The 26,628-nt window shown below is 42.5% G+C and overlaps 1 protein-coding gene across 1 annotated transcript; it reads right to left on the reverse strand.

The window, feature by feature from the left end:
- Positions 1-603: 603 nt before the first annotated feature.
- On the reverse strand, positions 604-25,569 carry trpm6 (transient receptor potential cation channel, subfamily M, member 6). Its single transcript, XM_076269536.1, has 40 exons — positions 25,495-25,569; positions 25,078-25,160; positions 24,378-24,457; positions 24,235-24,273; positions 23,935-24,121; positions 23,562-23,775; positions 23,190-23,314; positions 22,890-23,061; positions 22,434-22,608; positions 22,150-22,273; positions 20,175-20,247; positions 19,402-19,502; positions 18,934-19,068; positions 18,566-18,619; positions 18,270-18,404; positions 17,668-17,757; positions 16,904-17,169; positions 16,434-16,662; positions 15,544-15,699; positions 15,277-15,405; positions 14,433-14,561; positions 11,787-12,035; positions 11,424-11,598; positions 11,157-11,274; positions 10,710-10,903; positions 9,820-9,952; positions 8,615-9,603; positions 8,389-8,486; positions 7,966-8,074; positions 7,677-7,723; positions 7,529-7,593; positions 7,298-7,323; positions 7,158-7,208; positions 6,858-6,923; positions 6,209-6,513; positions 5,547-5,629; positions 5,002-5,207; positions 4,467-4,521; positions 3,593-3,702; positions 604-2,784 (listed from the first exon to the last, which is right to left on the reverse strand). The coding sequence occupies exons 2-40, from the start codon at positions 25,081-25,083 to the stop codon at positions 2,705-2,707; spliced, it is 5,778 nt and encodes a 1,925-aa protein (XP_076125651.1). The 5' UTR covers positions 25,084-25,160; positions 25,495-25,569; the 3' UTR covers positions 604-2,704.
- Between the last annotated feature and the right edge of the window lie 1,059 nt (positions 25,570-26,628).

Genomic DNA, 26,628 nt, shown 5'->3' on the forward strand with positions numbered 1-26,628 from the left:
CACTCACAATACCCACAAACACTCACACACACACACACACACATACACACAGAAAAATACAATAGACAATCATTGAGCATTGGGAAATCCTGATAAACTGCAAAAGTTTAAAAGGAGAAAATTGGTACTGATTGATCACATTCCATTGAGGGAGACAATATTGAGATGAAATTGACATACCACAGCCCTTGTATTTTACCTTCTGCGCTACTAATTGTATAGCTCTCTATTGGTAAGCCTAGAGTGAACACAAAAAGGGTTATCTCCCAGCATTCCGGCCTCCCTGTGGTGTCTTGTGGGTAATTTGAGCGGAGCATCTCATTTCTCATTTCTCTGGAGTCAGGGGAGCACTCCTCATTCAGCCTACCTGAGGCAGCAATCAGCACGTTCCTCCCACTCTGCTCTTGGTTATGCTAATGTTTTACTCTCTTAAGCGACACACATGCATCACTGTTTTCACACAGACACCTGAAGAGTGTGTGTGTGTGTGTGTGTGCACAGGAGGCCAAGACTCTTAGTCCTACTCCTGATATTCAGAGTAAAAATAAAAGGAAAAAAAAAACAGAAAAAACACATTGCATATTATATGCATTCAAGTGAAAATGACAGTAATAATTCCTGTTTATTTATAAATTAGAATGTGTCTGCCTCCCTGGAAGAAAAGTTTAAAGTAGCATCTGTTACCAGAACCCCTAAAAAGGTACTTAGGGTACAGAGTTTTTGTTGTTGTTATGTACTAATAAAAAAAGAACAAGAATTTTTTTCCAAGTGCCATAGCTAGACTGTTGAGAAGCTGAATGGCCAGCCGGGATAGATGCTTTACTGCATATGTTTACTTGAGAACCAATCAGAAGTGGGAATTCAGAAAGTGGGCGTTAATATAAATGAAATCAAATTGTTTGTATTTCTTGGTGAGCTGGCCGAGACTGACGGTGAACTTTGATGCATCCTTATGTCCACAAAGCTCCATTAAATGTACCAGAGGGTGAGAAATAATTGCCAAGCTTGACTGTGTGTATCTGTGTGTATCTGTGTGTGTGTGTGTGTGTGTGTGAAAGAGAGAGAGAGAAAGAGATGGTGTGTTTGCAAGTACTTAGGGGTGATAATATTTGAATTCCCAGCTTTGTGGAGAGGGTTGGGTGAAAGTTCGAAGTCAGTCAAAGTCTTAAAAGTGTCTCCTCCTTCAAGTTGTACATATTAAGTGAAGGACTGAAGTGATTTTTTGTTAAATTCTATATTTTATCGCTTTTGTAGACAATTCTTTGTGGGAAAAAAATAAACATTTTATGGATGCATTCTTTGGCTGTGTGTGATTTTTTTTTAGATGAGACACATAAAAAAAATGTTCTTTTCACAAACATCACAGTGGATTTTACTCGCATGAACTAACACCGTTTCTTACATAATGACATTATTGAAACACTACCAAATCCAATACTTCAGTGACATCACACATCAAGATCATTAAGTGAACACAAATATTTAAAGTTAAGAGTTAACAATTATTTGCATACAGTACCATAAGTACTGCACTTGAGATCTGGTTGAGGTGGTAATAATAGACATGTCCGCATCACTCCACGTGTTATAAAGATGTTCTGACAATATTTTAGTACAAGAGGACCTCTAGTGGTTGAGTCTGTAACTTGAGTGTGGTAGACATTTGAGTATGCAGTTTCAGTGTATATATTCTTTTCCATTAGTATATACTATAATTACAGAGCTTTATGTTTAAAGTTTGCATTAAATTTAGAATTAAAATAACTATATGTAGAGATTGTGTATTTATATCGTATCACATAATGTGGTACACTGTAATACATACACTAATGTTGACAAAGGCCTAGCAAATTTGTAGACAAACATTTGGAGATGTTATAAAACAAAAAAAAAACAAAAAAGAATGTGTTGAACACTTTAAAAAACTCAGTTTAAGAACACTAACCTATCTTTAAAACTATACTGATACTCAGATATTTCAAATATTTCAGCTGATATTATATCCTAGCATATACAGTGCATAGTCATATTGAATATACAATGTCATATTTCCATTAGTGACTGCCGCTACAGTTTGTCCAAAGTGAGAACTGAAATAGTGTTATGCTGTCTCCATGGGACAATTATGTGCCTCAAAATCATCCCTATAAATGATGCGTCATTTGTTGTTTACTCAAGGTAGTGCTGTTTCTCCGCAACATGTTTTGAAATCCTCTGTATTTGAGAATGCATAGACAGGTTGTGTTCAGTGCTATGCCATTATACAACATAGCATAGCGTGCGACAGCACACCAAAAGCTACAGATGTCAGAAGTAGTAGTGCACCATGATGTTATTGACATCAGACACAACAAGTGCTTCTCTGTTTGTGGGATCAGTGACTTTTCTTAGATTGAAACGTGAAGCATATCAAAATGTAATAGTGCAAGCAGCAGCATCTCTTACCACATACGGGTTCAGTGCCCTAGGTTCAAGTCTGGCCTGAGTTAATTTCTCAATCCCACTCCCCATCTCTCTCCCATTCATTTGCTGTCTACTTTCCACTGTCCTATCAATGAAGGCAAGAAGAAGGCATGAAGAAGAAGTCTCACATGTCCGTGCGTCAGACTACCTCAAGACTCAGACTCCAGCAGGTCAGCCTTGTCCACACTGTATCCCGGACCCCCGGGCGCTCAAAAGAGTTTTTTGTCTCCTGATGCGGAGGTCACATGCGAGTCACGATGGTGTCGTTCTCCTCCTCAGAAGCCTCTGTGGCGCTCCCCTGGCTGGATCTCCTCCTCAAGTCTGACAAACACAAACATGACGATGCCCAGAAATGCAGAAAGGCAGCATGAATAAATGATCACAAGACGGGGACAATTCATTACAGATGCTTTAATGAAGTCCATACATGTTTTTTTTTTAATCTCCTCCTCGCTAATAATTTGTTTTGATGAGATTCTTGGAGAGGTTGCAACACACACACACACACACACACACACACACACAGAGACATACACAAGCACAAAGCACCTTTGAAATATCAAACAAGAGTGAGTGTGTTTTTTGTTTGTTTGTTTGTGGCTGTGCCTTAGAAGCATGGCTCCCTCTTGTTACGACGGTAATTAATAACTTATCAAAGTCAGCACTCTCTGCTGCACAAAAGAACTATTAAATATGTGATCAAAGGCAGGGGCTGCATGCGCCACAAAAGGAGACACTTCCTTGCCTCTGCCTATGTTGTCATGGCGATGAAACAATTTTTTTCTTTGTCTTAATTATCTCTTCCTGGGTGTTCCCTGGTCTTTGGTTGTTTTCAGTGTGCTTAAGCATCAGACGATTGAGAGCAGCTGTTTCTTCGCACACAAGATGCCACAAAGCAGCTTAGCCTACCCAGAGGACAGACTGTGAACCTGAACAGACATGTCTTACAACCACTCACATATTCCGTCTCTTTCTGATTCAATCTCTTGATGATCTTATGCTAATATATGGTTACATTTATCTTATTCCTTCCCTACCTCTCTCCTAGTCTCCCTTTTTGTCCGTCTCAAATGCACACACACAAACACACACACGCACACACACACACACACATGCGCACGCTGCTCACCTGAAAGCCCAAGTTTTTCACAAGAGGAGTTGCAGTTGTGTTTGCGGATGAAGCTCTGAATGGCATCACTTCCCAAATTAGCCGGCCCAAACACCATATCACCAGATGCGCTGAACTCATTATTGGGACAAAGAGGAAAAAGCACAATTAATAATACAGCTATTTCAGATAGCTACAGCCAAGAAGTATCTGATCAGGCACATAGCCAATAATTACAAAAACACAGAGGCAACTGCTTTCATAGAACATCTTACTTAGCCCAAAACTCCATTTGAACACTGTTAAAGGATAATTCCGGTATTTAGCACTTTGAGTCCCTTTTCTGGTTTGTTTTGGATGAACTAGAGTGGTGGACGCAGAAATGTTGACGATGGGTCCTGTCTCGACTTTTTGACTCATTTAGAATCGCCTTTGACTGCTTCAGAGAGGCTGGCAACAGGCATGCACAAACATGTCCTTAAAACAACCCTTAACGTTCGTTTTCAAAACTGTGCAACTCACCGAGTGGTTAGTGATGTGGCGATTCTAAACGAGTCAAAAAGTCGAGACAGGACCCATCGTCAACATTTCTGCGTCCACCAAAACAAACCAGAAAAGGGACTCAAAGTGCTAAATACCGGAATTATCCTTTAACAACAATAACAATAGACTGAACTTTAATTTACACAAGCCATCTGCAAAGTGTCTGTAAATTTGAATGTCAAGCCATCTGCAAAGTGTCTGTAAATTTGAATGTCAAGCCATCTGTAAAGTCATCTGAACAAGCCGCCTGTAAAGCAGACAATCCAAATGAAGTGTTTCCCACATGTTATATTTCAGTTGATTGCATGAAATGAGTTTATGCTGTTATGCTATGGGTCCTCCATCGCAGTACCTCTGGTCATCATCGGCTCGAATGACTGATGGGTCAGTGAGCTCCAGCCCCACACCTGCACAGAGCATCACATGTTATCTCCTATGCCATTTTCAAATACCGTGCTTAAAACAGCGAAACATCACGTTATCAAGCGCTTCAAGTTATGAGACAGCCCGACCGATAAATCAGTGTGTCAATATTATCGGCCGATATTAGCTATTTGCCGATCTATTGGCAAATAAATCGGTCGATAATTCGGTTCTACCTAGCTCGAGTCAATTATTGGTCGATAAATCAGTTCTACCTAGCTCGAGTTGCTGCAGCCAACAGCTAGAGCTGCAAGGCAGCTACAGTGCTACACTCAGGGGGCATGTTCATGAGCCCCCATGTTCAAGTTGTAAAAAATCAATATTGGCTAATTTATCGTTTATCGGTTTCTGAAATTTTTAAATATCGAAATCAGTATCTGTCTTTAAAATCCCATATAGGTCTGGCTCTAAGTAACACCATCATATCTAACCATGTTCCAATCTGCAGAAGGCTGAGATAATACCTTGCAGGTCCAGGACCAGCAGCTCATGGCAGGAGTACTCATACGTCCAGTGAGAGAAGGCCAGCACTGTGTCCTCCAGACTACAGCAGGACGCGATCTCCTCCCCAGTGTTGTTGTTGTACTTCCGGAAATCTCCGGCCATGTTTCTCTCAATGGTCAGCCACTGGTCATCAGTGTGCCAGTGCACAAGGGACACATCCAGAAACCTGAGGAGTAGTCAGAAAAATAAACTTAACTGACACACAAACAAAAAACATGCACATTGTGAAATATAAATCAGCAAAAAAGTATACAAACCCTTAAAGAAAGCATAGATACATTTTACATACTAGGGGACGCAACATGAAACAAATACACGCTTACAGCTGTGAAAAGACCCCATTACTTCACTTGAAATTGACAGGTATCCTTTTGTAAATTTCTGCTCAGGACAAAGAGACTATTTTGGTAGGAACTGACTGTCACGATAAGCAGGTCACCATTATAATAAATGGTGTTGATTTTCTCGGTGATGGAGTAGATTCCTGGCAATGGTGCCAAATCACCTGGGAGAGTATCGCATACTCTGAGGCTTCAACTGGTTGAAAATATACATGAGCTTCTGGGCAGCTCTCTGCTGTTGGATTTCCTGCAACAAACAAATAAACAGACAAGCCAATAATCCAAGAAAATGAGAGGATCGGCCACTGAACAGGAAGTTTCAACAAACACGCTTGAGAGCCTAACAACTTTCTTTTACTTGAGACCTGACACTTTGTACATTATTTTTTGGGTCCTTGCAGACTTATGGTGTTGTCCACACTACAACCTCCTCACTATCTGCTGCTACAGTGGCTCTGATTCCTAACTAATTTGTTTTCACAAGAATTTAAACTTTCCAAGTCTTCTGCATCTACAGTACAAAGCGTGGAGTACTTTGACCTCACATCAGGTAGATCAATGACATTCTTTATTTCAGTTTACCAGCAGATTATGACACAATCAGCAACTGCTGGATTCTCAAAATATTACTTATAACAGACTGAAAGACAGTAATGTGTGTGCCTTCAAGGTCACTGCTGGTGATTCTTACAAAGTGGCTGACGTCAAAATTCCATTTCACATGAGGTAAGCTACTGTATATGCCAAATGATCACTCTTGATTAAATGATTAACTTTAAGGTACTCAGTTTGAGCAACTGACTTGCTTGTGGGAAGATTTCAGTACCCGTAAACAAAGATGGAGAGAGGTATCGCTGTGGAAGGCCCTCTGCCACATTCGGACCACCTCTGGATGGAAAGCCTTCACCACGTAAACACCGCCTGGCTTCAGGACCCCCTCCTCAGCCCAGGTGCAGATCACTCGCCAGGCTTGCCGCAGGCCCCCGTCCAGCACCCCCTCATGGGAGAGAGACTGGAGGATGGCAGAGCGCCCTCGAGGAGACCATGAGGACATGCTGAGGGCCCTGCTCCCGGTGCCTCCTCCGTCTGACTGCGTCTCCTCCAAGGTGTAGACAGACACCTCCTCACCGGCTGCCAGCATATAGGACAATGAAATGATGCCTCAAGTCATAGCTGGACACAGAAGTACTGAACACTGGGTACTGGGTGTGGTCAGTGACCAGTAATTTCACACAGGGGTGGAAAACAACAGCTTCAGAAAGTAAAAGTCCCACCAAATGTTAGTTCCAAATATTCCCTAAACCAGCTGATTTCTTAATAGCTCTACAACTCTTCAACCAGGTAGTTTAGCTAATTGATGAAATCACCTGTGTTAAGTCCGCAGGTAGAACCAAAACATGGTTAGAACTTGAACTTTCAGAAGCCAACTGTTTCCATCTCTGCCTGTAGAAATGAGTGGACGAGCATCAGCTTACCCATCAAAGATACTGGTGTGAAGGGAATGGTGTGAGCCAGCCTCATCAAGTTATTGCGCTCCATTGCTGTACAAGCACAAGGAAAACAGGCAGTGAACAAAAGGAAAACAGAAAGGCCAAATACACAAATCAACCAGAGGTGCATTTGCTGAAAGCGTTGTTGAACAAACTAATTGAACAACTACCTTCAGTACACGATAAAGAGTCTATAATTTTGAACAGTATACAGTGACAACTGCCATTTCCACAGTGGTTGTCCAATAACGCATTCTAGACCTGCAGCTCAGTATGCCAACTAACCTGAGTAGTGAGGGTGTAGGTCTTCTGTGGACTGGAAGGTGGCGCCTCTCACTAAAGTCGGGGTCACACATGAAACACATATGTGTACACTAGAGATACATAACAGCAGTGGTTTAAACGTAATATAGATGGTCACTTACCCTCAGATATAGCCCCACTTTGAATCCTACCGAATAGACAAACAGAAAAAAACATATCCTAAATCATAAATCACATTTTGCTGTAAAGGCTTGGTGAGGTCGGCCTGTTATATTGATTATGTTACTGTAGCAGTCACCAAAATCTATTTTGATAAGCCACGTACAGTTCCCATTAAAATGTGTATGTGTACCAGTGTGCGTGCGCGCGTGCGTTTGAAGACAGCTACTTACGAGGACCTTCGGCTATTTGACCTCGCCCAGCTGCTCCACAAAGACTGACTCGGGCTCCTTGTGTCCTAAAAAAGCCCACAACATGATTCAAGTCCATGCACTTGGCACTTGGTAAACAAATGCAACATTACATTTAAAACCGTCTTACCTGAAAAGATTGAGCAAACCTCTGCAATGAGTCAACATGGTCAAAATCTAGCAAGAATAAAACAAAGGAAAAAAAGTCATATACTGTACTGAAATTCTTTAAGGAGAACTCCTCATACAATTTGCTAGTGTATTGTGAATCTGAAAACCTGCTTTGTGACCCACACCATGCAGATGCAAAGCCCTCTTAACATGCTAGACCTAAATTATGTAAAATGATTCAAGATGTGTTGTATAGTTTTGTTGGCTATGTTTGGTATATTCAGATATCAGCAAGAAGAGAATCCTACTCAGTTGTGAAAGGCTGGCAGAGGTTGAACACTTCCGTAGAGCAGGGAATCTCCCATGGCATCTGCCTCTTTTGTAGCACTCTGAAGTGTGCGAATATAACTCTCTGACCTGTAGGAGAAAATAACTAGTCAGACCCACCACCACCTCCCCGGTCTCACCTTACCATCTCAATATATTGTGGCAAAAATTTGGATCAGCTATATTCGTAAATCGAAATTTGTCTATAAATATTTAAATTACGAACATGTAGGGCTCATAGATAAAAATAAACCTGTCTAGGAGAATAGTCAGGATGAGGAAGTAAGCATTTATGTCAATCTTCAGATAGAAGACATGACTTCATATTACTTTCTGTTTTCAACCCAAATCTGCTTTGATATAATGAAGTGGAGTTTTTCTGAGGTATCCTAAGAGGCTCCTACATTTTCTGTGTTCTCGTCCTGGATTTTCACCGTCTTCCTTCGACAGACTCTTTTCTGACCCTCCAGGGATTCAGTAAGGTCAGCAGACTTGGACAATTCTGATCAAGCAGAAAGAAATCAAACCACAGTCGGACATTCAACAACCTTACAACGCCAATTGGTTTAAAATAAAAAACCCTACACATATAAAAAAAATATCATGCATGGATACAGGTCTTATGAGCACCTCTGTTCTGAGTTAATCCAGATGGAGGTGTATCCTGTCCTGTATGGCTCACATGCTCCACACTAGGGCTGTAACCAGCCAGTGCCGTGGGTGGGAGAGAGGCTAGCGGAGCTCCCAGGAAGGCCATGTTCTCCACGCTTGCTGAAAGGGAGCGGCTGTGCCGGAAGAACTGCCACCGCTGGAACTTCCCCGACTGAGTCAGTGGGAGCTCATGGTCTCCACTAAAGCCCAGGTTCACCAGGCCCATGTGCCGGCCTCTGTCCGCTGGAGAGTCTGCGAGCAGCACCGCATGGCTGGACGTTCTGGACAAGCTCATTTCAGCGGAGTTACTCAGCTCTTCCTCTTCGTCCTCTTCCTCGATCTCATCGGCAGACTCCTCCTGGCTGGGAGGGAGGTGGAAGTCATGGTGCCAGGCTCTGGGTTGCTGGTGCTGGTCGGCAGTCTCGGAGCTCCAGGGCACCAGCGGGATGCACGACCCAAGGGGAGTCCGGTCCCTCCACCCGACTAGATGAGGCAGGGAATCATGAGAGAGCCGGCAGCACCCTGTGGAGAGGACGTCGTTGAGTGACCTCGGGTGCACAGGACGGGGCTTGGACTTCCACTGCTTTTCGCCAGAGTCCTTCTCACCGTCCTCGCTGCTCCTCTGGTCCTGCCACCCCAGTGGTAGAGACTGCTGTCCCATGCCCAGGCTACCCAGCAGGGATGGCGGATGGCTGCTGTAGGGTCTCTGGACCAAGACGCTGCCACCTCTCGGTAGGCACAAGCTGTGAAGGACTTCCAGATGGGAGCTGCTGATTGGTCTGTGCAGGCCGTATAATGCTGCCCTCTGCTGGTAGTCATCGGAAGCAGCGAGCAGGCTAAGGGTGTCCACCGCCATGGCAGATGTGTCTTGGAGATGACCGAGCTGGGTGTCCAGTGTTTGCAGGCTGTTCTGAATGAAGTGGACTTTCTCAGCCACCTCACCCAGCGATATGGTCATCTCTCCTGTCCTGATTTAGAGAAATAATGGGTCACTTCTGTGCCAGGCACTTTCAGAAATACAAAATTTGATGAATACAAAAATGTCTAAACCAAATTGTTTTTGCCATCTGATTTGTCACAGGTTTGTGTGCATACTGACAGTTTCATGACAAGATGCTAACCATCTGGTCGCAAAATATACTGATATGAACACATAGGCATTAGGAATATGCACAGTTACTAACTTTGCTGCTGTGTAACAGATCCTGTTGTTTTGGCTAGAGTGCAGGTTTTCATTTTTCTCAAAGAAATATCCTGTCACACATCTCCCTTCAAATTCATGCAATTTCTTCAAGTCGTCACTGGCCAAAAACAGCTCTGTAGAAATGGACACAGTAGACTTGACATCTGCTATGCATGGGGGCATGTCAGTGACCTTCAAAATGACGTCATCTCATTATGATTAATACTTCTTAAAGGTACACTATGCAAGTTTAGGTATTTTTGGCGACTGTAGAGCTCCCTCTAGAGTCACGATATATTTATATTTTACTCTGCTGTTGTAAATAGCAAACTTCTCGTGACCTATCCCCCCTGTACACAATCAAAATGCTTTTGTTGTGGAGGTGAAGGATTAACAACGAGCTATATCTTCAGACAAGGTAATGTTACACGATTCTCACAAGATTTGTCGGGCCGCCGTTCTTGAAGTTGCATGCCGGGTTTTTCTCGGTAGCGACTCGCTACGTCTATGCTGTATAGCTATGCTAGGTGAACGATTCACCTATTACAAGTTCACTTACCATCAAATTGGATTCGTAAAGGTGAAAAACTTGCATAGTGTACCTTAAATATCTCTCTTCCTCCTTGTAAGCTATACTTACTATTGGGTAAGAGGTCATCTGTAAGCTATATGTGAAAACACCACAGAGTTTGAGAAGGAAAACAGTTGCTACTTTCACAACTTGAGTAAACCATGATTAAGATCCAGAATCAAATAAGCACTATTATATGACATCTGTTTTGGCATATTATCTTATCTTACGTTATTTGGTGGATTTTTTTTAACGTGGAATCAGACTTGTTTAGAGTTTATTCCCAGTTGATGATGTTTTATTACTTTCACATTACTCACTCAGCCCAGAGTCTTGCTCTTGCTCCGAGGTTCCCAGGCTGTTTCTGCAGACTCTCCTCACGTACAGGGTCATGTGACTGAGCAGGATGAGGGGTGGCGGCAGCCATGGCTTCTCCTGATAGGTCATGATGTAACGGTAGCGGTTATACTGCCACAGCTGGTTGGAGATGGACTTCATGTCAAAGTACACATTACTGTCAAATTAGAGTAAATTAAACAAATTAGAGTAAATTACATTATACATTGAGTATATCTAATGCCAAATTGGACAATACATTTAAAGAGTTGTCAAGGTACACTATGCAAGATTGTCAACTTAAAGGTACACTATGCAAATCAAAATAGACTTAAAGGTACACTATGCATATCAAAATAGACTGGCCAGACTGAGCAAATCTGTAGATGGAAAAATGTGATAATCTCAAAAAACTGGTTTAAAGTCCGTACTTGAAGAAAGCTATGAGGATGTTGACCATGATGATGTACTGGAAGAAGAGGTACACAGCCTGGAGGAATGGAGTAATGAAGGCACCGGGAACACAAGTGGCATTTTTATCTGCACAGGCTGGGACACCACGAAAAGAAAAGCACATAGTCACTCCTTGGACACCAGAGAAAGAAAGTGCAAAGTCGCAGTGACTCCTTCAGACCACATACCATCACTACACCATTACAACATTTGTTACATTTCAGAGGATATGACATGTGACTCACAATCAATTTCACCGGCGTAAACCTCTCCGAAGATCATCCAATAGGGTTGGAAGACCACGTCTTTAGCCAGAGTCCAGGATGGATCCTCGTTAGGAGAGAGGATGGCCTTCCGGGAAACACCAAAACTCAAAAGAACGATGGCCATCATGATCACAATGAAAAACATGTTGCTGGTCTGCAGACATGCCCAAAGGTACAATGGAACAATATTGAGTCTGTGCAGTTCACTGGTGTTCGCAATAATATATCAGAGTATTAAATGTCACAATGTAATTCTCTCACTATTTTTTAGATCAAGGGCATAATTATTAATAGGTGTTCTAAGGTGTATTTAATCATTCAGGTGGAGGTGAACAAGCTCACCATCTTTGTGATCATAGTGAGGTAAGGACCAGCATGCTGATTGACAGCCAGCAGGTCCAGGACCCGGACAAACCAGAAGATTACATCCAGGCAGTAGACGATGTGCCCAGCCGCCCGCCACGATGGATCGCACCGCAGCGCCAACCCCGCCAGGAAGAGGGAGATGGCGACAAAGTCGGAGACGTTCCAGTACTCACTGAACCACACCTTCAGTTTCTTGCTTAACTTTCTAGGCTCTGACATCAACACCTGTCAATGTAAGAACACGTCAAAGGAAACAGCAAAGGAAACCACTTTGTGTTAGCATAGCACTGAAAACAGTCAGGTAAAAAGGTCAACTTTGTGTGAGTAATACAAATAAAGAACACAGATAAACTTGTTTTATGAACTATGTGTAAGCTGTTGCACTGATGTCTGATAAAAGGCGATAATTAAGATAAAACATTAAAGAGAGCGTCTCTGGCAGAATGCGTTACAGCTGGGAAAGCTCCAAAGTCACATGAGATACAGTGTCATTCAGCTGCTGGAATTGGGGTGAATGAGTAGCAAAAGAATCATAAAATCATATCAACATAAAGGTAAAACTCTATGGCCTTTGAGACCGGCACGCACACTATAGTGGAATTCGAGGAATATGTTTACTCTTTAATGGAAGCCTATATGGGACATTTCTGTCTTCTGTCAATATTTTCCCTTTACTTTTGCACTCTCATTTTAAAGCTAGATCTGTTTTTCCTGCACTTCCAATGACTGTTCTCCTAGCGATAGACTATTTCTGAGTAGTTTTTGATAGTAGTCAAAGTGAAGAACATGACATGCTGTTGGAATGTGTATCATATTAAAGGCAACCTTAATAGTTTTTTGTTTCCAAAATCATTTTGATGGCACATTACCATCGAAAACATAGACTGGAAAAAGCTACACTTACCCCAGTAATGTTCGAATTACTGAATAAAAAACTTAAGGACATTTATCCTGCAGAGGAGTTGCTGCCTACATCTCGTGACAGTGTTTCTTCAGCTAAGCTTTATATGCGCCTTTCGCTATAGACCGGGCCGTATTCACAAATAATTTTAAGGCTAAAAGTAGCTCCTAAGTGGCGAATTTAATAATGGGCGTGTCACTCCTAACTTTAGGACTTCTAATTTTTTTCACTAAAAGTAATTCACGAAGCATTTTAGACCTAAAAGTAGCACCTAAGTCTGGGACAGCCTTAAAGAAGTCGAGAGGACTCCTAACTCACTAAGACCTATTCACAAACAGCTTTTTGTGGCCTTTCACGTTGCGATGTTTTGAAATGGGTATGCGCAAGAGGAGCTTTCAATCGCGAGGGAACAATTTTGCATTGTAGGCATAAAAGGGATGCTATAACTCCACCAACAACAACCAAAACTACTCATTGTCAACATGTAAATTAAATGTAACGTTTCATTGTGAATCAAATTAAAATGTTCTCCTCTTTGCAAACGTAGGCATATGGTGACAGATTAATTTAATAATGTTGCAAAGATAGCCTAGCCTATTGCATCAATCCGTAGGCCTATGTTTTATTAGGCTACTAGGATATTTGTTTTGTCTTACTCTTTATCCATTTAGGCTAGGCCTTTTTATTCAGTTATTCATCATCTTCCGTCCTTCGCACTACTTGTGTAGCGCACGCATTCTCAGACCTGTCACCAGTCACTCATCATCGTAAGGTGTTTGGAATCATTCCCGCGTTACAATCATCAGCCAATCAGGGTGGTCACTTCAGTCAAGCTCGTGAATGAGTAATGACGTCATCTATAGCAACGAAGACTCACTCTTAGTTTAGGAGTTGTAATTTTTCCTTACTAAGAGTAGATCTGAAAGGCTTTGTGAATAACTTTTAAGAGAAAACTCCTAGCTAAAATCTTTTAGTGCGATTTAGGAGTACTCCTAGTGGTAAGATAAAAGGCTTTGTGAATACGGCCCCTGTTTTTTCTTGGTCAGTGGCGTAATGCTTTTTAGATGGTGTAAGATAGCAATCTTTAGATCATGCACCAAACCACACCTTATGTTGTTAATTGCCACACCCCTGGGCGCATTGTTTAATAAAAGTGAAGTGTAAGATAGGAAAAAGCTTTTCGTCGAGATAATAAGCTTTGAGCTGGGTTTTGCATAGCAAAAATCGGGCCCTTAGACCGTTTATTATTGTGCTTCTCAACCAGAGGGGGACCCTGAGAGCAAATCTAGTTAAAGCAACACCAAAGAGTTTTTTGTACCTTAAAATAATGTTTCCAAAATCGTTTCAGTGGTTCATCAACTCGTAACAGGGTGAACGGCACTTTCTGCATTCGCTTCGCGGCCCTATATTGGCTATTACCGCACTATGTAAGTTTGCTGCATCGGGTAGCGGATCTGTAGTTCGATGGAATGAGACATGAGAAACTACAAATTTGACTTGCATCTGATGTCGCAATACATTGTACTTTCATTAAATTATGCAACTTATTCTACCTTGTCTGTGGACATTGTTATTTGCAAAGCCGGTGCTGGATAAACAAATAGTGCGTGCGACAGATGAAAAGTTCTTTGGTGTTGCTTTAAGGGTGCCTTTAAAGGTAAACAAACACATTCTGCTAAAAAACGTCTACTTTATGGCCCTTGGTGACGTCTCTTTCTCACCTCTCTGGCCTTCTCCACTGCTGTTGACATGATGTAAGCAATGACCAGCCATTCCTGAGGACTCGGATGATCCTCCATCCTCACCAGGACCGTGTAGGAGAACAGCATGAGGAAAGCCAAGTAGGACATCTGCAAAACGAACCATGACAACAGAGAAAGATAGAAGATAGAAGAAGATAGAAGTGCTTACTCATGATCTACTATTGTGCTCTGTCATTATGATGTCTTAATGTCTGTTTGATGCAGCAGTGTTCTAGCCTAGAAATCTAGACGCGCCCCTACCGGCAGCAAATTACATAATTACATTTGCTGCCAGGGCTAGTCTAGCAACTCTCCGTTGGCTTGTGAGCTCCAGAAATCGAAACTCAATCAGGCCAATGAAATCGTGTATAGAGTCGTTAGGTGGGCTTAACATAATGATTGATGGCAGAGTTGCAACGGTTTGGCTTGAATTCCCTACTACTTGAAAACAAATAAATTGGATGTTGCTGTTGGCGAACAGTGTGACACGAGTTAAGCTTTTATTAAGTTGGCAAACGTTTGAACTAGCCAACTAGCTCCGCTGGTGGGAAACGCATGGGACTCATAGCGCTGCCGCTGTCCTATTGCGTGCAGAGGGAATTTGAAAGACAACTGATTATCCCGCCCCTCGGACTGAGCACTGCGAACGGTGAGTGCCCAGACCCTACATTTTAATGTGGGTCTGGCTCGTCAGGCTAGCAGTGTTCGTCATCCAAGATCATGTCCTCCTTTGGGAGAAGAATAAAGTCACCTCAACACTATAGAAAGACATACTGTCTGCTGAAACACAGATAACATATGCAAAGGTGAGATGTGCGCTTACGGTGTGGAACCAGAATTTGACCACTGGAGCATTGTAGAAGTCATACAACTTCTGTAGCCACAGAATCCACTGTGAGAAGAGATCTGAGGAGCATTCCTGGCGTTCTGACGCTTTCTCGGCATCGTACCCCTGTGAAAGACCCAACGGCTGCATTCAAACTCATACAAGGAAGCCATTGGACAAATTGCATTTCTATATTCTAGCTGTCAGGAAATATTTCTACACCAGATCTCCACTCTACTGGTACTGCAGATGATCAGTACTTACTGCCTTTGTTGTTCCTTGTGATTCGTTTGCGTCAAGGCCGCGACTGTCTAATCCAAAGTGCATTGCTTCCTGGGATTGAGGAACATGTGACATCTCCGCCTGGCTCTTAAACTCTAACAGCTGAATGGACACTGGTACCAGGATGCACAGGATGATCTGTTGCATTCATGTTCACCCACATAAACACAAAACACACATCCACATGCATATCAATAATGCAATACATACAATATATTTATAGTGTGCCCAAAACAATTACATATACATACACGTGCGTACACTGCACATACATATGCTAATGAATGATACATAAGAAACACAGCCCTGCACAAGCACATAACAACACATACTCAAGCACTAACATACTCACACACACATGCGCACGCACGCACACACGCATGCACGCACACACACACACAAACATCACCCTCAGCTATACGGATCTAGAGGAAGTCTGGTAATTACTGCAGGTCTGGTAATTAGTCCAAACAGCATACACAAGCTAGAACAACACAAGTGCAGACATTTGATAAATTTCCATGTTTTGTGTATTTTATGTCTACTGCCTAGATTTACTAATCAGCTCAGCTCCAGGAGGTAGAGCCCACTGCGACTGTTTCTTCCCTTGTTATAATCTCATTTCACTGTCTTCATTAAAGCTAGCTGGGTTATATACAGTTTTATATAATCATTATTTTATTTTTTGTTATAGGAACAGGAATATAGAAATAGCAGTCATATTCAAGTGTAGTTTACGATTGTATTAATACAATTTCATTTTTTACAATTTAATCAGACACACCACTGGTCACTGCCACAACTGAATTACAATATTAATGATCCCAACATGTTAAGCAGACCAGCATGTCACCTCCTTGCCCCTCCTTCACCTTGAACCAGGAGTTCTTCCTCATGTTGAGTCGGCCCACCCACAGGTCCGTCAGTAGCATCTGGGTGCAAGAGTGGGCCACGAAGGACCTCATGCCGGACGACACGGCCATCTGTAGGCAGGTGAAGTGGCTCCAGTCCTTCATCTCGGACGTTAGCAGCTTCATAGCCATGCGCTCATTCTCCCGGAAGGCCTTGTCCAGCAGGCCCACGGCCAGCTGCCCAAACTCTCTGGGGAAGTTCGCACAATAAGGACTCAGTGAGGGGGATCAGTTAAAAGTGAGCTAGCATTCCCAGCTAACAGAATGCTCTGCACATTATGCATACAGTCTGTATAGTTGTACAAAATGTGCTGTTCATGAAGTTAATTCACCTTAGAAATTAACTTCTTTTTTTTGACAGCATACAGAACATACCGGTATGTGTTTCTGTGAATTGATGCGTGTAGTGAGTGTGGTGTGTGCGCACTAACAGTGAGTAGGTCTTCAGCTGATCCGCGAGGCTGTCGGCCATGTTGCTCTCCTTGGCCTCAGTGGCCATTGCGCGGTAGAGTTTGCAGGCCACTACGGCCCTGGCCATGGCCTCCTCCCCGTGCTGCCACAGGAAGAGCGCCATCTGCTGGCGACGTTTCAGCACTGCCCACACAAACAGGTCGTTGAAGTTGTAAACGTAGAGAGCAGGCTCACTCAGCTCGGTGCTCGGACCCACCTTCAGCTCGGACGGAGTGTCCCTTTTCTCCTAAAACAACATCGCACAAGCACAGCAGAAAATGGGTTTTGTGATATACACTAATGTTAACAACATAAAACAATTTACAAACAAATGACTTTCTATTAGGGCAATATCTAATCTTTTTGCAGTATACTACAGATCAGACTACCGGTATTCAGCATTTACATTTACATTTATCCATTTGGCAGACACTTTTGCAAAGGCCATTCTCCCCACAGCAACTCGGGGCCTTGCTCAAGGGTGGAAGCCGGGAATTGAACACACAACTTTGCAGGCCCTGCTCCTTAGACACTATCCTACCACCACCACACAATCAGGAATTACTTTACAGTAAACACTTACATCACCTGTTACTATCTGCTGTGCTACTTTAGGTCTAGTTTTAGCGACTCGTATGTGACTGAACCTGGTTAACTGTGACGAGTTACAAACCCCATATCTGGACAAAACCTAAACAGCTCAGAGGCAAACATAAACGCAGAGGAGAATGACGTTTTGACAGACTTTGTGTTTGTAGGGCTGGGCAGTGCGGAAGAAGTGCGGTCGGAGAGGCATCTCGGCTGATGGTCCCGCAGAAGAAAAGCCTCCTCCCTGCTAAAACGGCAGCAAAAACGCTCCAATGAGCACCCCAGTAGTACTGAGTATTTCAAGTAGTTTAGTACATCTTGGTGTAAGTTGAATTGATAAAACCTCCTATTTAAAGAGTACGGTAACGCTCCTCATCAAAGAGCCTTGTGACTTTGTAGAAGTGATCTGTTTGAAAGGATGCACCTTCCCAGTCTTTGTATGTTGTACTAAAGTAAGCATAGCCTTCATCGGAGCATGATGAAGCATGATTCTCTGATGAAGGCCATGCAGCGGAAGCGGAGGCATGTTTGTTTTTGACCTTGCCAGAAATAAACAAGTAACATAGAGATGAGTCCAGTTTTACCAAGATCGTGTATGCAACCTCATTACCTTGTGGCTTTGTTTTGGCCAGGAGAATGAATACATAAGGCTCTTCTATTTTTACCAAAATGGCATCATTTATCATATTGCCCAAATTACCCAGATTTGCCCTGGAGATCAAACCTTCCAAAACAAACGTACACGGTCATGGTCCTCACCTGAGTGCACAGACGACTGTAGACGGCTCGGAAGTTCTTGCGCGTGTAAGAGCTGCGGTAGGCTCCACCAATCAGATACTCAATCAGCAGGCCCACATCTATCAAGGAGATCCTGTACCCAGCTGGGAGGTGAGTCTGTGAAGGCACAAGCAGACATGCTGCATAACATGGGCACAACAGAAAGAGAATAACATCCACAGTATTCTGATATGTGCAGGACATTTCCTTAGTGAAAAACATACTAAAGACAAATTTAACATTTCAATTATTGGGCAATTCTACTTAAAAGCCTGTACCTTTTTGACATCCTCAATTAAGTGGTGAAGAAAAGTATCTGTTGGACCCTGGTGCTATGAGAAAGAGAGAGGTAAATGCATTAAATATGCAATGCAAATACATTTCTTTTATTGAAGTAGCATTAGTAGCATCTCTCTTGTCTCTATTGGCGCTGTCTTATTGCATGGAAAACTGGGCATATGACAACACAAACACAATACAGATCAATACATTTTTAAATGTAACACTTGAAATCATAGGGTCAGTTTGCTGGGTGTGATTGAAAAATCTGTCAAAGGTAATGCCAGTGCCATCACAGCTAAAATGCTACCTTTCTGTCAAGAACAGACTTTGGGGATACTATATGATGACTGATATGGCTGATTACCGTATTGTAAAGTTCCTCCAGACGGGAAACAGTCAGAAAGCGGGTCATCGTCATGCCATTCTCAATTAGCAACTTCACAAAACCCACACGGTCCATGACCAGAGCATCCAGCATGGCCTGCTCCAGAGAGCCTACCTACAGACACATGAAAGCACAGACACAGACACAAAACATACACAAAGAGGCATATCAGTCAATTTCCACCATCTAGATGTATGAGTGTATAAAACAGAAATGCTAAGCAAAAGTCTGTGTGTGTAAGTATCCCCTCTATTTTGTGTCAATCTTTTAGACTTGTTAATTAATTTACTGACTAATTAGATAATTAAGAGTAATTCCTGAACCAGGGAATGGAACTAAAAAGCAAAAAATCAACACCTCATGATGTGGCTATAAAGTAAACGCAGAGACATGTAATCACTGCACTCTCCTGCCTCTGTTAAGCGCTGGGCCTAACCGCAGTGGTACCTGCCAGTGCTGTCCGTACACCAGGATGTGTTTTTTGGCCACGTCTGCTCTGTCCCAGGCCAGAGCGATGCTCAGCTGCTCTAGGGATGTGGCTTTCATGCCTGACAGAGGCAGAGGCAGGGTCACAACACACAACACACAACACACAACACACAACACACAACACACAACAACACACAACACACAACAGGGTCATGTAAAGTAGTGATGGGCAAATGAAGCTTTGGTGAACCACTAAACCACAGCAGTGTGAAGCTAGCAACACTAATGAAAAAATCCAATATGGCTGCCACATGTAGATTTTTCAACATAAAGGTCCTTACCCAAACCAGTATATGTAACCAAAAATATTGGTTTGCTAAGGACTTTTATGTTGAAAAAATGTATGTGTGGCGGCCATCTTTTTGCTTTTCAGCTAGTGTCGCTAGGTTCACATGCTGTGTTTCAGTGGTTCACTAAAGCTTCATTTGGCCATCACTAATGTAAAGCAGAACACAGATGAAGTATGGAAATAATTTCCAATGAATTGATCATCACTCTAAGAGACTCAGTGAGACTGTTTGTGAAGTGAGACTGTTTAGAATACATTTAAGTGGGTGGACTTCACTTATATTGCTTCTGTTGTCAACACATTTGATCTGACTAACTATTTACCTATTTACATTAGGCTAACTAAATTTTGAAGAAGGGTCTAGTTAATGTAATGGTATTGGCTCATGATTGTGTCAGGGGATTCATGGTGGTGATGAAAATAAAATGTCAGGTTATTTTACCTTTTAGTGAGGCTGTCAAAATAGCCACATCTGCATCAGACTGATCCTCAGAGTCACAGTCAAAAACTGTGACCTGGTTTGAGAGACAAGAAGAGGAATGGCTAATATGAACTCTTATGCAGACAAGAAACAAACCAAAAAAATGGTCAAAAAAAGTACAATGGAGATTGTTGGAAGATTTGCTGGAGCTGCTCTCCTCTCAAATTTGTTATGAACGTAAACACAGCCTCCAGAACTGTACACACTGTTTACTGAATAACTCTAGAGAGGTGACCTTTACTCGTCCGTCCAGAAACATTTCACAACACAACCCACTGGTCTGCGCCTTGTCATTTTCATTCCTGTGTGATTCCCCTTTAATCTTGAGATGCTAAGCAATGGAAACAGGAAAACACCCACCCCCCTCAGAGCAGTCATTTAACTTTCCTCCACTGCAGAAACCCAGTGCAGTTCTTATGGGTTTCTCCCCTTCACCCATCTCCTACAGCACTCCTCTCTGAGTGATTCACATCCAATCAAAGCATTGGCGTGTCCAGGGAGCAAATTAATCCCCACACTTCTATTAATATGGAAATATGCTTCACGGCCCATCATTCCAATTAGTCCTCCACACTCTTAATTTAGAAACGCAAGAACTAAAAAGAAAAAGAAAGACAGAGAGAAAGAAAGAGGGAGGGAGGGAGAGACAGAGCATGTGACGGCTGGGTGTGGCCAAACTCAAGCATTCTGTTTGATGGAGATTTGAACGTGGGGGGGCTCACAGCTCCATGACTGGAGTGCTGAGACCCAGTGCACAGCAGGCGTCACTGGCACACACAACAATGCCAACACTGTGCTCACAACACAGGGAGAGATGGAGAGGAGGAGGGGAGGAGAGGAGGAGAGGAGGAGAGGAAGGGGGAGACGGAGGGAGAACTTGGTGATTGAATGAGAATGAGAATGAGGAAAGGATGACAAAAAGAAGGAAACAAGAGGAAAGGAAAGATGCAACAACACTGATGAAATAAGTGTATAATACGTTTTTTTTTTTACTTTAAGTTACACATTATAATGTTTCAGTGAGTCCCAAGGCTCACAATATACTCACAATATACAATACACCCCCCCCCTCCAATATTCACCAATGCTCAAAATCCACAATGCCACAATAGTATCACTCACTGTGACACTCAGTGTCCAAAATAATAATTTGTAATCCCAAACTGGACAATGTAAATATATATGCTAAATGGTTAAAGAGAGAGGAAAGGGGAAAACAGAGGTGAAATGATCTAAGTTAAGTGAAGAAACCTGATCACAGAAAAAAGGAGAAACCCCTGGCTTGCCTTGCACAGTGCTCCTCCCTTAGTCTTAATTCTCTCTTAGTCTTGAGCCATTGCTTACTGTATGTGAAAGGCCTAAGAATGCCATGAAACCATGAAATACCTATTGAAAAAAGCAATACAGATTGGGGACCAGTATGCAATGGCGTCTCTCTCTCGGCCCTTTATCTCCTGTAGCATTTGATTAAGTTTAATACTAGCTACTACAAACTGAACTTAACAATTAAATACATTCTTTACCCAAAATGCCTTTTTCTAAATGGGTCAGTTATAAAAACACATGGGGTTGTAGTAGCAACCTGATTGTGACGTATAGTAGCACACACTGTTCTGCTTGGTAATGTTTATGAGAAGAGAAGCCTAAAAATGCCCACAGGAAAGGGAAGTGATGAGATGAGATAAGATAAATGACAATGTGAGTGTGGGTGTGTTTGTGTGTAGATGACGTTGTTAACATCAGTGAGACAAAAAGATCAAATAGCTCTTCACTGAATGTCCTGGATGTCTGTGACTCTGGTGAGAGGTTTGAGCTCACAGCTTGGAGCTTGCTGAAATTGACTAAAAGTTTACCGAGTTAAAATCCATACCCTTGTGCATTCATATTACGTGTGTCATTGTGCATGTGTACTCTTGCATACAGCCTACATACGTACAGCCTCCCTGTGGTCCATGCAGTCCATGAGGAGACTGTAGAGTTCACTGGCCTCCCTCTTGTCCATGCTGAACATGTCCTGGATCCTCAGGAGGAGGTCGTCTTTAATGTCCCTATCCATCTGTCTACGCATACACAAAGACATGCACTCTTAAATATTGCATAGGATGTGAAACACATAGAATTTTTACACATCCAAACATACCGGCACACATATAGACACACAAATATGCATGCACACATACACACACAGCATGCGGCTAAAATAGAGTGAGCATAGATCACCTGTCTTCAGCGGTCTGTTTGTGCACGAATGCCAGCAGGTCGGCTGCCCTCCCAGTGCCCTCAAACACAACGACGGGCACTGGGGGAGAACTTTTCACATACTCCAGCACCAGAGACAGGATGCCCGGACCACCCTCTACCACCACACACACCACAGGAACACCCTGGGACAGTCCTGACAACACACACACACACACACACTCTCAAACACTCATGACATGCACATGCAGAGCTGCAAAAAGCATGAAAACCACTGATGTATCTATAACACACTTGCAACAAACATCAACAACAATCAAGATACTGAGCAGCATTTTGAATGAATATGCAAATATAAATCATGCATATATGCATGTATGTATGTATATGTCTACATATACATACTGTACATATACATTCTCTGTGTTTGCGTGGCACAGTAGCAGTGGCCTCATTACATAAAGCAAACCCACTCACTTGGGTGAATCTTCTGCGAGCGGATGTGATGCTCGAGTCTCTTCCTCAGATCCAGTTGTCCGCCATTTTTTCCCAGAGTGCCATCGTCCACGAGCAGGAAGTGGGAGTGGAAGCCGTTTAAACAGGCCCGCTTGCTCAGTGGGTTCCCCACAGTCTGATAGGGCCTAAGCACCTGACACAGGAGAAGGCCACATGTAACAGAGACACAGCAACAACACAGTACTTTACAAAAGAGGAACTACAGTAAAGGGGGAGGAAAGAGAGGGAGTGTGCAAACTCTCCATGTCATGTTGAACTTACATCTTTCCCTATGAGGTCAGTGTGGTTCTCAATGGCTCCCCAAGGTGTGATTCCCAAAGTGTTCCTCTTGCACAGGTCATGGGTGCCATACTCTTTCATGGCTTCCCCAACGTACCTGGACGCACCTGTAACACAAGGAACACTGATAATACTCACTTCAGAAATACAATGTCCCAGCACATCCGCAACAAAGTCCTACAGCAAAAGCCATAATAATACTCACCTTTCATAATTTCATAATTTCAGTCTTCAACAAGTGGAAATAAACTGGGTACCCCATATGCACTTTAAGTCAGTCAAGGGAAGATATGGATATAACCTGACAGGTTAATTTTACCTGGCTGCAATCTTTCCTTAGATGATGACACTCACCTGTGTTGATGCCATCTGTGAATATCCAAGCCCCTGTGCTCTCCGCTGCCTGGATGAGCCCCTTGCAGAAAGCCTGTGACACCTTAAGGGGCAGAGCGAAGTTCTCGGCCCCGCCATGGACAGAGATCACCAGCTTGGGCAGCTCCATCTGCCACTCACGCAGCATCAGGTGGACAAGTTGCTCCGTTCTGGTGTCACATGATAGCCTCACATACTGCAGGTGGGAATACAGGTGTATACTATGCTACTATTTACAGTACTGCCACATGCTATTTTTATTCATTCAAACAACCAATCAATCAATCAGAAACTGGACTAAAATAAGGATAGAAAAACATCTTTGACCACTGACCACCATTCATCTATCACTCACCTTGGCCCGACAAGACCTCTTTGCGCTATCCTGGAAGTCTATCGTGCCAAAGGCGTCTGTTGGACTGGTTTTGGTGTGGAGCTCCACAGACCACTCCCCAGCCTCTTGGGTGAGCTCTGTCTGGGTGAGGCTCAGGGTCCTGGGTGTGAATGCCAAGTGCTCCCCTATGAGCCTCCCACAACAGCACCTGGGGAGGTCAAGAACTTATCAGGGCACAGATCTGAAACTGATCTGAAATATGAATTGAATTGATGATGCTTGAGATTGAGACAATTACAAAAATGACAAATCAATATATACCTGATTAGATTTTGGCACACCTGACAAACTGAAGAACATCTGTAAAAAAAAATGAAAAATATTTTACCAACATTTTACAAGTATTTTATTACACTGTCAATATATTCTACTTTATGAGCCATGGTAAAATAAGTCTATTGGACCTGTGGGTGTCCCGGGATGCTGGAAGGAATTTCACACATTCTCTCTTAAAGAAGGTTCCCGCAATCCAAGTCTTACTAGCCTTAAATAAGAAGAAAAATCAGAGAGACAGTAACTTCTCCAAACTCCCAAAAGGAGATCATTAACTCATTCCAAATTACATGTTTTTTTCAATGCTGAGTATGGAGAAAATATGTCACTACTTGTATTTTCACAGACTAGCTCAGTATGCAAACAAATCTCAGATAAATTTGACTTTGAATTTGTTGATTTTACTTGAATTAGTGACACTCATGTGGCAATGTCAAGCAGTGTGCACTCCAGGGTTATCAACTATTCAATTAGGAAATTCAATCGAGGGATTTAACTATTCGTTTTCTATCTGAATACAGTGGGATTATTTTGTGTAGCATAATCATGCTGACAGAATTACACAGTAGAATCATGAGTAGAAGTCATAGCCTACTGGCTCCCACGAGTTCTTATGGGCGTCCTCAAATGTTTCAGAACTTTAAACAAAGACATTTGGTTTTGCATTCACAGGAAGCATGCACACACATCCCTTTCCTGGTATTGCACGAATGAATTACACTCCATGCATTCACACCACCAACCTCCATTAGTCCACACCCACCTTGCTAGACATGAGAAACAAAGTTTCCGATTAGAATATGTTGGTCCCAAAATATCATCGCTACATACCGGCATCACTGTTTACTCATTGGGAGGGAGGAAGTGATATGAGTGTCTGTTGCCACTGCTTGATAAGGTAGGAAAGCGGAGAGCTGAAAGCAGCGAAAGAACAGTTCATGCTTATTCATCTTAAGCCATAGTCTATGGACCTAAGTGCGCTATTTCCTCCCTGAAAGGGATTTTACAACAGATTTTGAGAATAGCCCACGGGCTACTGATATGACATTTTAACTGACTAACACTTACAAACAGCCTATCTATTGCCATTTGTCAACTTTTTGTGGTTAAACTGACACCCTATAAACAATTAAACGTCTAATAACTCTTTTATTACTAATATGTAATATATTTCATTCAGTCAGCTAACCTGTAAAGCTGCCCATTTACTTTTTCTGCCGCATGTCAGAATTCGAGGAATTAGCCTACCTCAATTTGTCATGTCTATCTCTGCCTGTCTGCCACATACGTGAGTTTTGCCAGAATAAGTATAGGAGCCTAGGCTACTGCTGTAGAAATGAGTGGGTGGGTGGGATTTCCCGCTAAAGTGGCGTCATTAAAAAAAACGTATGTGCATGACAAAACAAATTTTAAACCCCATATCAAACAACCCAGAACGAGTTCTAGCCCCATCACATCACATCCCGTAGGCTACTTTAAGACCGTATAAAATCGCATTTGTCTAAGGTTACGTTAAACCTCTTTACGAAGTTTTTAGATATGAATGCTAGTTTCAAGATTTCTCCTCTCCGATGCATTTACTGATAGACTACTCGTTGATTAGATATATCAGCTGACACAAAGACGCTAAACTAAACACGTCAACACCTACCATACAGCTTGTCGGACCGCGCTGTGTTAGACGCGCAGTGCACTCTACCAGATGCACTATCAGCTCAGTGCTTGATCACTTATCTGGTGTCAGTCCAATTATCAACGTCCAAAGTTCATTGACGGCAGCTCATTCATGCTTTACTCGCCACAGGCATTATAAATAATAGTTGCAAAATCCCATGAACCCAGTTAACAATTTATGTTTCCCAGAACGTTCTGGGAACCTTACACTCTAAAAACTACTGGGTTGGAAACGACCCAAATTGAGTCACTATGGGACAGCAAACATGTTGGGTTAGAATGACCCAGCAAGATGGGTTGGTAATTTAACCCAACTTGTGGGTAGCTTAATCAACCAAGATATTGGGTTATTCTGACAGGGATGTTGGGTTAGTGACCCAGAAAATGGGCATGTCCTTTTAACCCAAGAATGGTTTACATTAACCTATTTAGTTGGGTTCATTTGACCCATCAATTATGTTATGCTCATTTTTTTTTAGATTGCGGGTTATAAGCATATAAGCCATTTAAAGAAGCAAACAAGTTTAAAGAATATAATACTGACAATTTTGAACAAATTACTTAGTACTTAATAATCATTACTCATCTATCATAGGCTACTACTTATTTTACTTTTTTTTTCCAGGAGCCAAAACATTACACATTTACTCTACATAACAGGGTGATCCATAGGAAAGGCCAAAGGGCCAATCACAGTAGCCTGACTAC

The sequence above is a fragment of the Alosa pseudoharengus genome, unplaced genomic scaffold (assembly GCF_046254945.1).
Source record: "Alosa pseudoharengus isolate Yale_2024_CS ecotype anadromous, Long Island Sound unplaced genomic scaffold, YU_APseudo_1.1 YU_APseudo_1.1_scf_6, whole genome shotgun sequence".
Lineage (NCBI taxonomy): Eukaryota > Metazoa > Chordata > Actinopteri > Clupeiformes > Clupeidae > Alosa > Alosa pseudoharengus.